The sequence below is a fragment of the Ovis canadensis genome, chromosome 15 (genome assembly GCF_042477335.2).
Source record: "Ovis canadensis isolate MfBH-ARS-UI-01 breed Bighorn chromosome 15, ARS-UI_OviCan_v2, whole genome shotgun sequence".
NCBI lineage: Eukaryota > Metazoa > Chordata > Mammalia > Artiodactyla > Bovidae > Ovis > Ovis canadensis.
The window spans coordinates 19,104,494-19,117,014 of record NC_091259.1 but is presented as its reverse complement, the minus strand read 5'-3'; the positions used below and the strand labels follow the sequence as shown (position 1 = coordinate 19,117,014).

Below are 12,521 nucleotides of genomic sequence, written 5' to 3'. Positions count from 1 at the left end.
ACGATTAGAATCATTATATTTGAATTTTTCAATACAAATCCTTCTACCCAGTGACTCTCTTTTTATACAACTGACCTCATTTTCCAGAGAAGTCAAGTATGCCGGGGTCCAGCCCCGGCAGATCCAGGGAATTCGAAGGGTGGACGGCGTCGGCGTGGAAAGACTTGTTTATTTATTAAAGTAAGATTAGATTAAGAAATTATAGTGTAGTAAGAAGATTAAGTGGAGGAAGAGGGCTGAATAGCCTGGTTTACGCGGAAGGCCAATAAAATTCCAGACAAGGAATTTGCACCATCTACGTTGGGCCACCGCGCCCGCTTGAATATCTAAGGGTGCCTCGCCTTAAGTTCCCTTTCTCGCGGATCTTAACAGCCGGGGCAAGTAAGTAGACCTGGTGAGCCTCCGCGCTCCAGGTGGAAATTCAGCCCGAAATTAAAGTAAAGAGCAGAGAGAGGGAAAGAGAGAGAAGAAGAAAGAGAGAGAGACACGGGGGGAGCCAGAGTGCCAAGAAACCAGGCTGGGAGACTAGTTAGAGAAGCTGGTCCAAGAAGCTGGCCCCGGGCCCCCGGTCCCTGGCCCCGGGAAGCTGGCCCCTGGAGCTGGCCCCATCCTTTATTGTTCAGAAGGCCTTTTATACTTTTTGATAAAACACAGAGATCAATGGGTAACACAAGATTATGTAGCGTTCGCAGCTCAAGCTCTTTCTATACATCATTTGGCATACAAAAGGTCTCAGGTGATTTACATTATCTTCTGGCCAAGAGGCTTGTTAACACTTTTTGGCTCTCTTCCTTAATGAATGTTAATCTTGTTTCCCCTGAAGTGTTTTTCTTTAATCTACATCTCCTTAAAGCATTAACATTAAAGTTACATCTCTATAGAACAAAGGTGCAGTGGGACACAACAAAGAGGGTACTTAACTCAAAGATCTAATGTTGCTAACACAAGGTCTACTACTTGTTTTTCTAACTATATCTACAACTAAAGGATGTGAAAATTTGGCAGCAAATATTGACTCAACAAATGAAACCTTTAATCAGTCCTATTCTAAAGATTTTGACTCCTCGGAAGCTCCTACATTCCTAGGATGTTTTAAGCTTCCTGTGCCTCCTGCGGTCAGGAGGCCTCAAACAATCACACGCGCAGCTGTAGGAGTCCTGCAGGCAGGCTAGAAAGCCATCAGAGGAGTATTTGGATTGAAACACTCTTTCAAATGCAGAAGACTAAAGCCCTGAATTGACTTTTTCCAGAAAATGTCAGAAGAGTGGAAAAGCAGAGCACAAAAGCCGGCAGATTTTTGTTGGGGTACATGCTTAGGAATTTCCAGAGGGGTCCCTGAAGTCTGAGCACGCCTTGCGTATGTCAGCTTCCTTCCTCATGACCTTGTCACGGGCGGGATTCCTCACACTGGCTCCCAGCACAAGTAGAACGTTTTACTCTCCTCTGAACCTGCCCCATTCTTTCACCATTAGTATTTCTATTTTCTTTGAGTGTGCATGCTAATTCGCTTCATTCATGTCCCACTCTTTGCAACCCTATGGACTGTATCCTGACCGGTTCCTCTGTTCATTGGATTCTCCAGGCAAGAATACTAAAGTGGATTGCCATTTCCTTCTCCAGGGGATCTTCCAGAGCCAAGGTTCAGACCTGAGTCTCTTATGTCTCCTGCATTGGCAGGCGGGTTCTTTACCGCTAGGGCCATCCGGGAAGCTTTACTTCCTTCATACAGATACAGACTTTTGATACAGACTTTTCTCAATGTTAAGGCCACTATTGCTATTGACACACTCTCTCTTCATCAACTTTTCATCTCTCTTTTTTTTTTAACTTCACACATCCTTAATATATTAAAAAAATAAAACTAATAAGCTTACATTTGTATTTTCAGTCTTACCTCTCTTCTGAAACCCAGTTCCTCTTGGTAAGATGTGTCTAGAGAATTTCCACTAAATGTTACACCATTTTTCACCAATCAACATGCTGAAACTTATCTTCAGCTTTCTACCGTGAACTATAAATTAATTACTCCTTATTGTTATATCAATTTTAATAACATCATCTTTCTTATACTTTCTCATATTTTAAATCTAGCATTTTCTTTAGTAAATTCCCTTCTCTCAACATATAGCATGAAATCAGATTTTATTATCAAGACTGCCTGGTCCTTGTTTAGTTTTTTACTTACTGTAATCTAGGTTCTTATAAACTCGTGCCTGGAGTGTTAAATTTGATTCATTCAACACTATTAGTTGAACCCCAATAATATTCCAGGCTCTATACTCAGAACTGGGAAAACAGTTCTTTCAAACACAGATAGAGGCCTGAAATCAAGTATCTTACCTTCTCCAAGAAGAGAAGCAGCTATGGTAACACAGCACATGCTGGCAACTAAGGATGCAAAGAAGTGAGAAATTTTCTGATTTATTCTTACTTTCTTATTCTTTAATGCTCTCAGAATATCCATAAATATGTAATCTGCTTTCTAACCAGAATACAATAGGTGTCAAAAGTAATGAAGAAGATAAAAGTAAAGAAAATGACAATTAGATAACATTAACTACATGACAATGACAGCTTATTAGTAAGTACTTTAGATCATGCTAGGCATATTTTTTGAAGAGTAGCTCAGATAATAGTTTATCAATGTAAATAATTACTGGAGGAACATTTTTCTTAAAATTAAAATGCTTTCTTTTCATTTATCCAGAATCATTGCAACTAATCAGATACCATATTATACAATATGCTATTGTTTTGAAACAATTTTATGGATATTTGATTTTTTAGGAATTACTATCTTTTCATTTGATCTCACTTAAAGTTCTTTGAGGGAGCCATTTTCATTCATATTTCTGTGTCTTAAGTGCTAATTCACTACTTTGTATTTAATATCATTTTATATATAAATATGTGCATGTGTGCTCAGTGCTCAGTCACTTCAGTCATGTCCGTCTCTCTGCGACCCCATGGACCATGGCCCACCAGGCTCCTCTGTCCATGGGATTCTCCAGGCAAGAACACTAGAGTGGGTTGCCATTTCCTTCTCCAGAGATAAAGTATGAAGTGAGTGAAGTGAGTGAAGTGAAGTCGTTCAGTGGTGTCTGACTCTTTGCGACCCCATGGATTTTAACCTACCAGGCTCCTCCATCCATGGGATTTTCCAGGCAAGAGTACTGAAGTGGGTAGCCATTTCCTTCTCCAAAATATGTACATATATATGTTATTTTCTTTCTCAGACATTTTAGTTATATCATTCTTCCAATCTAAAATCCCAATTCCTTTGAACTCTTCTAAATGGGTAACTTCTAAAATGGAATCATAGCAGATGCACTATTGTTCACTATTTCTACAAAATTTTATCAAAACTCTTCAGAAGTAGGATTAAAAATCTTAAAGGAAGAACTGCAAATTTTGAACTTTTATAGAGAGATGTCATTGTAAGTCATTTTTTTCAAGTACCGTTATTTAGATATAGCAAAGTATGTTCAGCTTGATAGATGGATCTCAAGTTATCTTGTTCATCTTGCCATGTGTTTATGGTGAATGTTGTTCTGCATATCACGTCCGCTGTTCAAAAGCTTTTGTTAAAATGCATACTGCTGCTTCCACAGAGTTCTGAGGATTCCCAGGACAGCCTGTGTGCCTTAGATTCTGGCACCAGCAAACCATTATTTGAGTTAATTAGATAATTGTTTTCCCAAAGACTGCTTTGCAAAGAAAAAGTGAAGTCACTAAGGTAGCTTCTTCTTCTTTTTTTTTTTAAATCTCTATACTGCTATAAGTTATTAATTACGGTTCAAATAATTTGAAATTTCTGACTATGTCTTACTAAGGAGAAAATTCCTACAGTGAAGAATTGGCCAATTATTCCTATATTTCACATCAAACCTTTTTTTATATTTTATAGTTGGAGGGATACTAGCTTCTTTTCTAAAGAATATTATCTGTGTCAAGAAGACATGTTTTTGAATTACCCACATGAATATGCTTGCAAAGAAATTTGGGAATAATATGGTCTACAAATTGTATCTCAAAAGAAATCAAGGGTAATGTTTAGACCATATATATATATATATATATATATATATATCACATATATGAACTTTTATAATCTCATATCAGTATTTTGAATTGATAATGATTTAATTTTCTTCCCTCAAATTCTCGGCTGGCTCATATAAATTCCTATTCATCATTTAATTATTCAATAACTTCTAAATGTGATTAAAAATCATTTTCAAATATATTCTCCCCAATTAGTTCTTTTTACAATATTCACATTCCAGCCAAACCAGTTTTTATTCCCATAAGTGGAATAAATTATAACAACTTTGTACCACAACAAGTTCTCTTCCCAGGTTTACACATGCCCTCATTTTCATAATATACTTATCATTCAGTGCCCAATACCCAACTAAAAACAGTCTCTGTAAAGTCTTTCCTGAAACATTACCCCATGACAAATTCATCTTTCCTCTATAGTACCATATTATATATAAAATACCAGAGAGACTTGTCTGAATACATCTCAAGTAAAGAATGATGAAATAGAATTTGAGGAGATAGTGTATATGAAGAAGAAAGAACTTGATGAAAGACTTGATTTGGCTTTCATGATGAAGCTTTATTTGGATGAGATCATGGCAAATTTATAAGATGTAAGGAATAGCTTCCTACTTTTGCATTCCAGTCCCCTATCATGAAAAGGACAACTTTTTTGGGTGTTAGTTCTAAAAGGCCTTGCATGTCTTCATAAAACCATTCAGCTTCAGCTTCTTCAGCATTACTGGTTGGGGCATAGACTTGGATTACTCTGATATTGAATGGTTTGCCTTGGAAATGAACAGAGATCATTCTGTCGTTTTTGAGATTACATCCAAGTACTGCATTTTGGACTCTTTTGTTGACCATGATGGCTACTCCATTTCTTCTGAGGGATTCCTGCCCACAGTAGTAATGGTTATCTGAGTTAAATTCCTAGAATGTCGACTTTCACTCTTGCCATCTCTTGTTTGACCACTTCCAATTTGCCTTGATTCCTGGACCTGACATTCCAGATTCCTATGCAATATTGCTCTTTACAGCATCGAATCTTGCTTCTATCACCAGTCACATCCACAACTGGGTATTGTTATTGCTTTGGCTCCATCCCTTCATTCTTTCTGGAGTTATTTCTCCACTGATCTCTAGTAGCATATTGGGCACCTAATGACCTGGGGAGTTCTTTTGGTATCCTATCATTTTGCTAATACTGTTCATGGGGTTCTCAAGGCAAGAATATTGAAGTGGCTTGCCATTCCCTTCTCCAGTGGACCACGCTCTGTCAGACCTCTCCACCATGACCTGCCCGTCTTGGGTTGCCCCACAGGCATGGCTTGGTTTCATTGAGTTAAACAAGGCTGTGGTCCTACTGTGATTAGATTGATTAGTTTTCTGTGAGTGTGGTTTCAGTGTGTCCACACTCTGATGCCCTCTTGAAGCACCTACCATCTTACTTGGGTTTGTCTTACCTTGGGCGTGGGGTATCTCTTCAAGGCTGCTCCAGCAAAGCACATCCACTGCTCCTTACCTTGGACAAGGGGTATCTCCTTTCCGCCACTATTCCTGACCTTCAACAAGGTATGGCTCCTTTAGGCCCTCCTGCGCCTGCACAGCCACCGCTCCTCGGAATGCTCCTCCTGGCCGCCAGCCCTGGCCTTGGGCGTGGATGGCTCCTCCCAGCTGCCGCCCTTGGCCTCAGGGTCGGGGTGGCTCAGGGTCACTGCCCTTGGCCTCGGGTGTGAGGTGGCTTCTCCCGGCCACCCCTGACCTTGAACTCAGGGTGTCTCCTTCTGTGAAAAGTAGGAAGTCAAGAAACACCTGGAGTAACAGGCAAATTTGGCCTTGAAATGCAGAATGAAGCAGGGCAAAGACTAATAGAGTTTTGCCAAGAAAATGCACTGGTCATAGCAAACACCTTCTTCCAACAACACAAGAGAAGACTTTACACATGGACATCACCAGATGGTCAACACTGATATCAGATTCATTATATTCTATGCAGCCAACGATGGAGAAGCTCTATACAGTCAACAAAAACCAGACCAGGAGCTGACTGTGGCTCAGATCATGAACTCCTTATTGCCAAATTCAGACTCAAATTGAAGAAAGTAGGGAAAACCGCTAGATCATTCAGGTATGACCTAAATCAAATCCCTTATGATTATACAGTGGAAGTGAGAAATAGGTTTAAGGGCCTAGATCTGATAGGTAGAGTGCCTAATGAACTATGGAATGAGGTTTGTGACATTGTACAGGAGACAGGGATCAAGACCATCCCTATGGGAAAAAAATGCAAAAAAGCAAAATGGCTCTCTGGGGAGGCCTTACAAATAGCTGTAAAATGAAGAGAGGCAAAAAGCAAAGGAGAAAAATAAAGATATAAGCATCTGAATGCAGAGTTCCAAAGAATAGCAGGAAGAGATAAGAAAGCCTTCTTCAGCAATCAATGCAAAGAAATAGAGGAAAAGAACAGAATGGGAAAGACTAGAGATCTCTTCAAGAAAATTAGAGATACAAAGGGAGCATTTCATGCAAAGATGGGCTTGATAAGGGACAGAAATGGTATGGACCTTACAGAAGCAGAAGATATTAAGAAGAGGTGGCAAGAATACACGGAAGAACTGTACAAAAAAGATCTACACGACCCAGATAATCATGATGATGTGATCACTCTTCTAGAGCCAGACATCTTGGAAAGTGAAGTCAACGGGGCCTTAGAAAGCATCACTACGAACAAAGCTAGTGGAGGTGATGGAATTCCAATTGAGCTGTTTCAAATCCTGAAAGATGATGTTGTCAAAGTGCTACACATATTATGCCAGCAAATTTGGAAAATGCTGCAGTGGCCACAGGACTGGAAAAGGTCAGTTTTCATTCCAATTCCAAAGAAAGGCAATGCCAAAGAATGGTCAAACTATCACACAATTGCACTCATCTCACACACTAGTAAAGTAATGCTCAAACTTCTGAAAGCCAGGCTTCAGCAATACGTGAACTGTGAACTTCCAGATGTTCAAGCTGGTTTTAGAAAAGGCAGAGGAACCAGAGATCAAATTGCCAACATCTGCTGGATCATGGAGAAAGCAAGAGAGTTCCAGAAAAACATATATTTCTGCTTTATTGACTATGCCAAAGCCTTTGATTGTGTGGATCACAATAAACTGTGGACAATTCTGAAAGAGATGGGAATACCAGACCACCTGATCTGCTTCTTGAGAAATCTGTATGCAAGTCAGGAAGCAACAGTTAGAACTGGACATGGAACAACAGACTGGTTCCAAATAGGAAAAGGAGAACATTAACACTGTATATTGTCATCCTGCTTATTTAAACTATATGCAGAGTGCATGATGAGAAACGCTGGACTTGAAGAAACACAAGCTGGAATCAAGATTGCCGGGAGAAATACCAATAACCTCAGATATGCACATGACACCACCCTTATGGCAGAAAGTAAAGAGGAGCTAAAAAGCCTCTTGATGAAAGTGAAAGAGGATAGCAGAAAAGTTGGCATAAAGCTCAACATTCAGAAAACAAAGATTATGGCATCTGTTCCCATCACTTCATGGGAAATAGATAGGGAAACAGTGGAAACAGTGTCAGACTTTTTTTTTTTTTTGGGGGGGGGGCTCCAAAATCACTGCAGATGGTGATTACAGCCATGAAATTAAAAGATGATTACTCCTTGGAAGAAAAGTTATGACTAACCCTGATAGCATATTCAAAAGCAGAGACATTACTTTCCTGACTAAGGTCCGTCTAGTCAAGGCTATGGTTTTTCCTGTGGTCATGTATGGATGTGAGATTTGGACTGTGAAGAAAGCTGAGTGCTGAAGAATTGATGCTTTTGAACTGTGGTGTCGGAGAAGACGCTTGAGAGTCCCTTGGACTGCAAGGAGATCCAACCAGCCCATTCTGAAGGAGATCAACCCTGGGATTTCTTTGGAAGGAATGTTGCTAAAGCTGAAACTCCAGTACCTTGGCCATCATGCGAAGAGTTGACTCATTGTAAAAGACTCTGATGCTGGGAGGAATTAGGGGCAGGAGGAGAAGGGGATGACCGATGATGAGATGGCTGGATGACATCACGGACTTGATGGACGTGAGTCTGAGTGAACTCTGGGAGTTGGTGATGAACATGGAGGCCTGATGTACTGTGATTCATGGGGTCGAAAAGAGTCGGACATGACTGAGCGACTGAACTGAACTCTACTGAGCTGAAGGCATAGCTGGAGAAGTAATTAAGAGATTTCATAGAGAATTCTGTATAAAGGAATATGAAAGCTCTGAACAAATTAATGAGGAGAATAATATAATAAAATTGGCAGTTTGGGAGGTCTCTATAATTATACTGTAAAAAATGAGCTGGAAATTAATAAATGCATCACTAGAACTATGAGAAGTGGTAGTGATGATGAAGAAAATGCCAGGAATTTGTAAATCTGTAGGCTGTGATTTGGAAAATAATTTGATTTGTAGAATTTGACAACAGTAGTATACATGTGAGGGAGAGAGAGAAGAAAAAGATAGAGATGTCTACATATCTCTATTGGGCAATTAGTGTCACATTCTAAGATACAGATTACTGTGCCCAAAGTAGAAGGATAATTTTAAGTTGATGAGTTTAGTAAATGTTGTATTAATTTTAAAATGTTTGTTCTAGATCAAAGTGAATATTTCTAGAATACTTACTTTTTGAATATGCATAATGTGCACATGGGATATATGTGTAGAGAAAGAGATCTAGAGAAAGAACTGTAAGGAAGTAATTCCATTATATATAGAAAACATATAAGAATATATATATATATATATATGAATACTTGTATATTAAGATAGTTAATACTATAATACTATATGAATACATATACACATGTATAAGTAAAGGCATTGCTCTTAAAATGTAGTTAATCCAATTAATCTCAAATTAAATAGGGAAAAAGAAATCTATGTAGGAGAGTTTCTCGGAAAATTATTTCTTTTTTTTTTTTCAGACTGTAACAATTATATTTTCAAAATTGTAATTAGGCATTACCAAATAAAGTAATAAACAACTCTTAATTTAGAGTGCAAAATAAAAGCACCTTATTTTCAAGGTGCAAAAGCAAGAAAATACAACATAAACTTATCCACATTTTTAAATAGTTGTCTGTGTGATGAGTAAATGCCATTTAAAAACATTTTCAATAGAAAAATGATTTATAAACCAGTTTACAAAAGATCAAAAAAAATCAAGGTTTAACACCAACTTTAACTATAAATAACTAAAAAGAAAATTGTCCTCTCTTCTGTTTTTGCTTCAACATTTATGTCTTCTGCTCTTTGCCTTTTGGAGAAAACATTGCATTGTAAGGCTGCCGTCTTTTTGGACGAGGACAAGGATCAAGGTCTTCTTTAATGTAACCTCTTTCCATACATGTCTGAGTAGAAGGAAAACCAACTTCCCAGAAATTCTCTGGTGTGTTAGGTGGAATGTAGCGAAATCGGTGTCTTGAGCAGGAAGTCGACTTCTTTTCTCTTTCTTCTGCTGGAAAATCTGCATAATAAATTTCACATTCCTTACATGTGCGTCCAAGCAATTTTCTTCTCTCTTCTTTTTTCCGAACCACCTCAATATGAGGAAAATTTTGTAATTCAGTCTCTCTTTCATCACCTTTAAAATATGGCTCCACAAATGCTTTCTGTTTGACTTTATCTTGTTTATCACCAGGAGTGTTTTTTTTTTGTTTTTGTTTTTGTTTTTGTTTTTGTTTTTTGTAGTAGTTGACAATTCCTTCTCTTCATCTGCTGCCTGCGGGAAGCTCTCTGCCAAACAGGACTCATATTCTTCATGTGTCGTCCGATCAAACATATCTTCCAAGCTATCATTCATCTTTCTTTCTCCATTTGGACTCTCTTCTCCCTTCTGCTCTTGCTTCTTCAGTTTTAAGAGCATGGTTTCACTAACCAATGTACAGTCTATGTCCACTGTCTCTCCTGCTAATCTTGACTGACTGCCATCCTTTGTATCATCTACAGTAACATCCATTTTATACTGAGAAAGTTCTGCTCCTGGATCTATACTCCACTGGATATTTTCAAAGGATACATCTTGGTTGTTTTGTAGAGATTTTGTTTTAGCAATTCTACATGGATTTAACTGAAGAACTGATGCAACTTCACATGCTCCACGGACTGATCTGGTTTTCATCTTTATAGGCCCATGAGAACCAGCACCCTTTGTGTCATCAAAAAGATTCTCTGTCTCCAAAATTTCACATGGACGAAGAGGGATTTTAAATACTGGGTTTTCTTCCTTTATTTGTAACAGTGTTTTATTATCTGGAGATTTACTCAAGGACTGGAAAAGGGACTCCTGTAAAACAAGGTTCTTCCAGGGAGTCTTTGGTTAGCCCACAGCTTCCTCTCAAGGCCTTGCGGCTTGAGGAAGAGTCCCTTGGAATGGGCTTCAGAGCCTCATAGAGAGTCACTTGCCTAAATCTGATTTTAGAGTTCTCACTTCCTTGGCTTTTCTCTTGACGTTGGATAGCTGAAAATCGATCAGACAGATCCAGAGGTTTATCCATCACGTAGTCTCCATTCATGGAAGAATGACTATCCAGTGGAAAAGGAAAAGCATTTTCTTTATCAAAGGAGTCTTGGGGACAGATTACTTCATCTTCACTTTCTTCCTCAATTTTCTTCCTTTTGGTTCTGCCTCCCAGTGACTTCAGTGGTACCACATATTTATCTGTATCAGTATCTTTAATGTGATCAATACTATCCTGCTCACTTACAGGTTCACTTGTATTTTTATTTATAAGTATCTGCTTATTAGAAGATGACTGACTAGGGATCTTGTTCACTTCAGTCCCAAGAAGATGATGTGTGATAAGGGCTCCATCTTCAGATTTTGATCTAGGTTTCTCTGGTCCAGAAGCAGAAGTATTGCTGAGGGGCACGGTTTTCAGATGGGTTTTTTTCCCCAGTCTCTAAAAGAGAAGGGGACAAACTTGTATTCAAACCTAAACTACTTTTCACGTTAGAGGGAGCTCCAAATACAGGAGATGATACTCGAGCAGTCAATTCTTCTTGAAGTGGAGTCTTTGAATCTGAAAACCTTAAATTATCTTCACTATTTCTTCTACATTCCTCAAAAGCTTGTTTTTTGTGATCTCCTTCCAGACAGTGGTAGAGCTCATCACCAAGAGGGCTCCGAGGGCCTCGAGATTCAGATTCTTCTTGAATACAAAGTCCAAGTGTTTCAGCAACTACTGTAGCTAAATTATCAGGAGGATAACTGCTTTTTCCATGTGGTTTAGCCACTGGAGCTTGACTCTGATCACAAGTGTCAGCCACTAGAATTTCACTTTCCTGAGGTTTATGTTGTGGATGAGCTGAAGACTTTGGTACTGTTCTCAATTCATGTGCACAGCCAGAGTGCTCCAGTTTAGCACGTGTTTGCTCTATATATCGGACACGGAGGTTCTCCTTTCTTCGTAGCCGATTAGTGCCAGAAAATGAAAAGGTTGTTATTGGTGAATCTGGAATAACATCTTCCTCAGATTCAAGATCAGTTGCTTTATGTGGTTGATCATTCTCAATTTTCTGCTGCAGCTGTTCAGAAAGCTTTTTATTTTCTTCCTGTAGAGTGTTCTTTTCATTCATAAGCTCTGTGATAAGTTTAAGATTCTGCTGCCGAATATTTTCAAACTCTTGTTGCTTCTTCCGCATATGTTCTTCAGTTACTGCACAGCGATCACATAATCCTGCTCTTAATCGATCTTCTAACACTTTAATGGTTTCATGAAGGACTTTCTGTTGCTCTCTCAGCTGTTGATTTCTGGTGAAGAATTCTTCTAGTCTTTGTGTATCTAAAATTCGTTCCTTTTTCAGTTTGGTTACTTTCACTTGTAAACCTTGTACTTCCTTATCATGATACTCCTTCAGTTTTGTCCAAAGATCCTTGAAATCATTAGATACATCTGCAGAACTAGGCCTTCCATAACTGGTTCCTGAGAGGTTCATCTTGCTTAATATGCTCCACCCTTCTACTGGTTAATGTTTCCTGACCTTTTCTGTTACATTATATAAGTCTGAAGTTGCCTTTAGCCAGTTGAAATATAGCTTACAAGATGGCCTCGAGATTCTCCAAAGCCCCCAGCTGGGAAGCAGACACGCTGTGAGACTGGAAAGTCTTAGACGGCCGTTTGCTTTTCTCCTCGCTCCCTGACTAAACCTACCAAACTGGCGGCGGCCAAGCCGCCCCCTCGGGGCAGCCCGCGCTTTCCCGGGCTGGGGGCGGGCCCGGGAAAATTATTTCTAAGACTGAAATTAAAAGCTATACCAAACTTATAAAACCTTATACATTTTATTAATTGAATTTGATTGCAAAAAAAACTATAAACTTATTCCAATCTTTTATGAGTTGTTATAAAAATCAGACAGAAGCAATTTCAGTTATAGAAATATATGCAGAAGTTATTCAATTTTTAGAATGA

General features: G+C 38.8%; 1 protein-coding gene across 1 annotated transcript; it reads right to left on the bottom strand.

The window, feature by feature from the left end:
* Nucleotides 1-9,016: 9,016 nt before the first annotated feature.
* Nucleotides 9,017-12,225, bottom strand: LOC138420424 (DNA endonuclease RBBP8-like). Its single transcript, XM_069553633.1, is given in 4 exon segments — nucleotides 9,017-9,791; nucleotides 9,794-10,402; nucleotides 10,404-11,006; nucleotides 11,008-12,225. Coding segments are annotated over 4 exon segments (2,697 nt in total). The 5' UTR covers nucleotides 12,049-12,225; the 3' UTR covers nucleotides 9,017-9,347.
* Nucleotides 12,226-12,521: the final 296 nt, after the last annotated feature.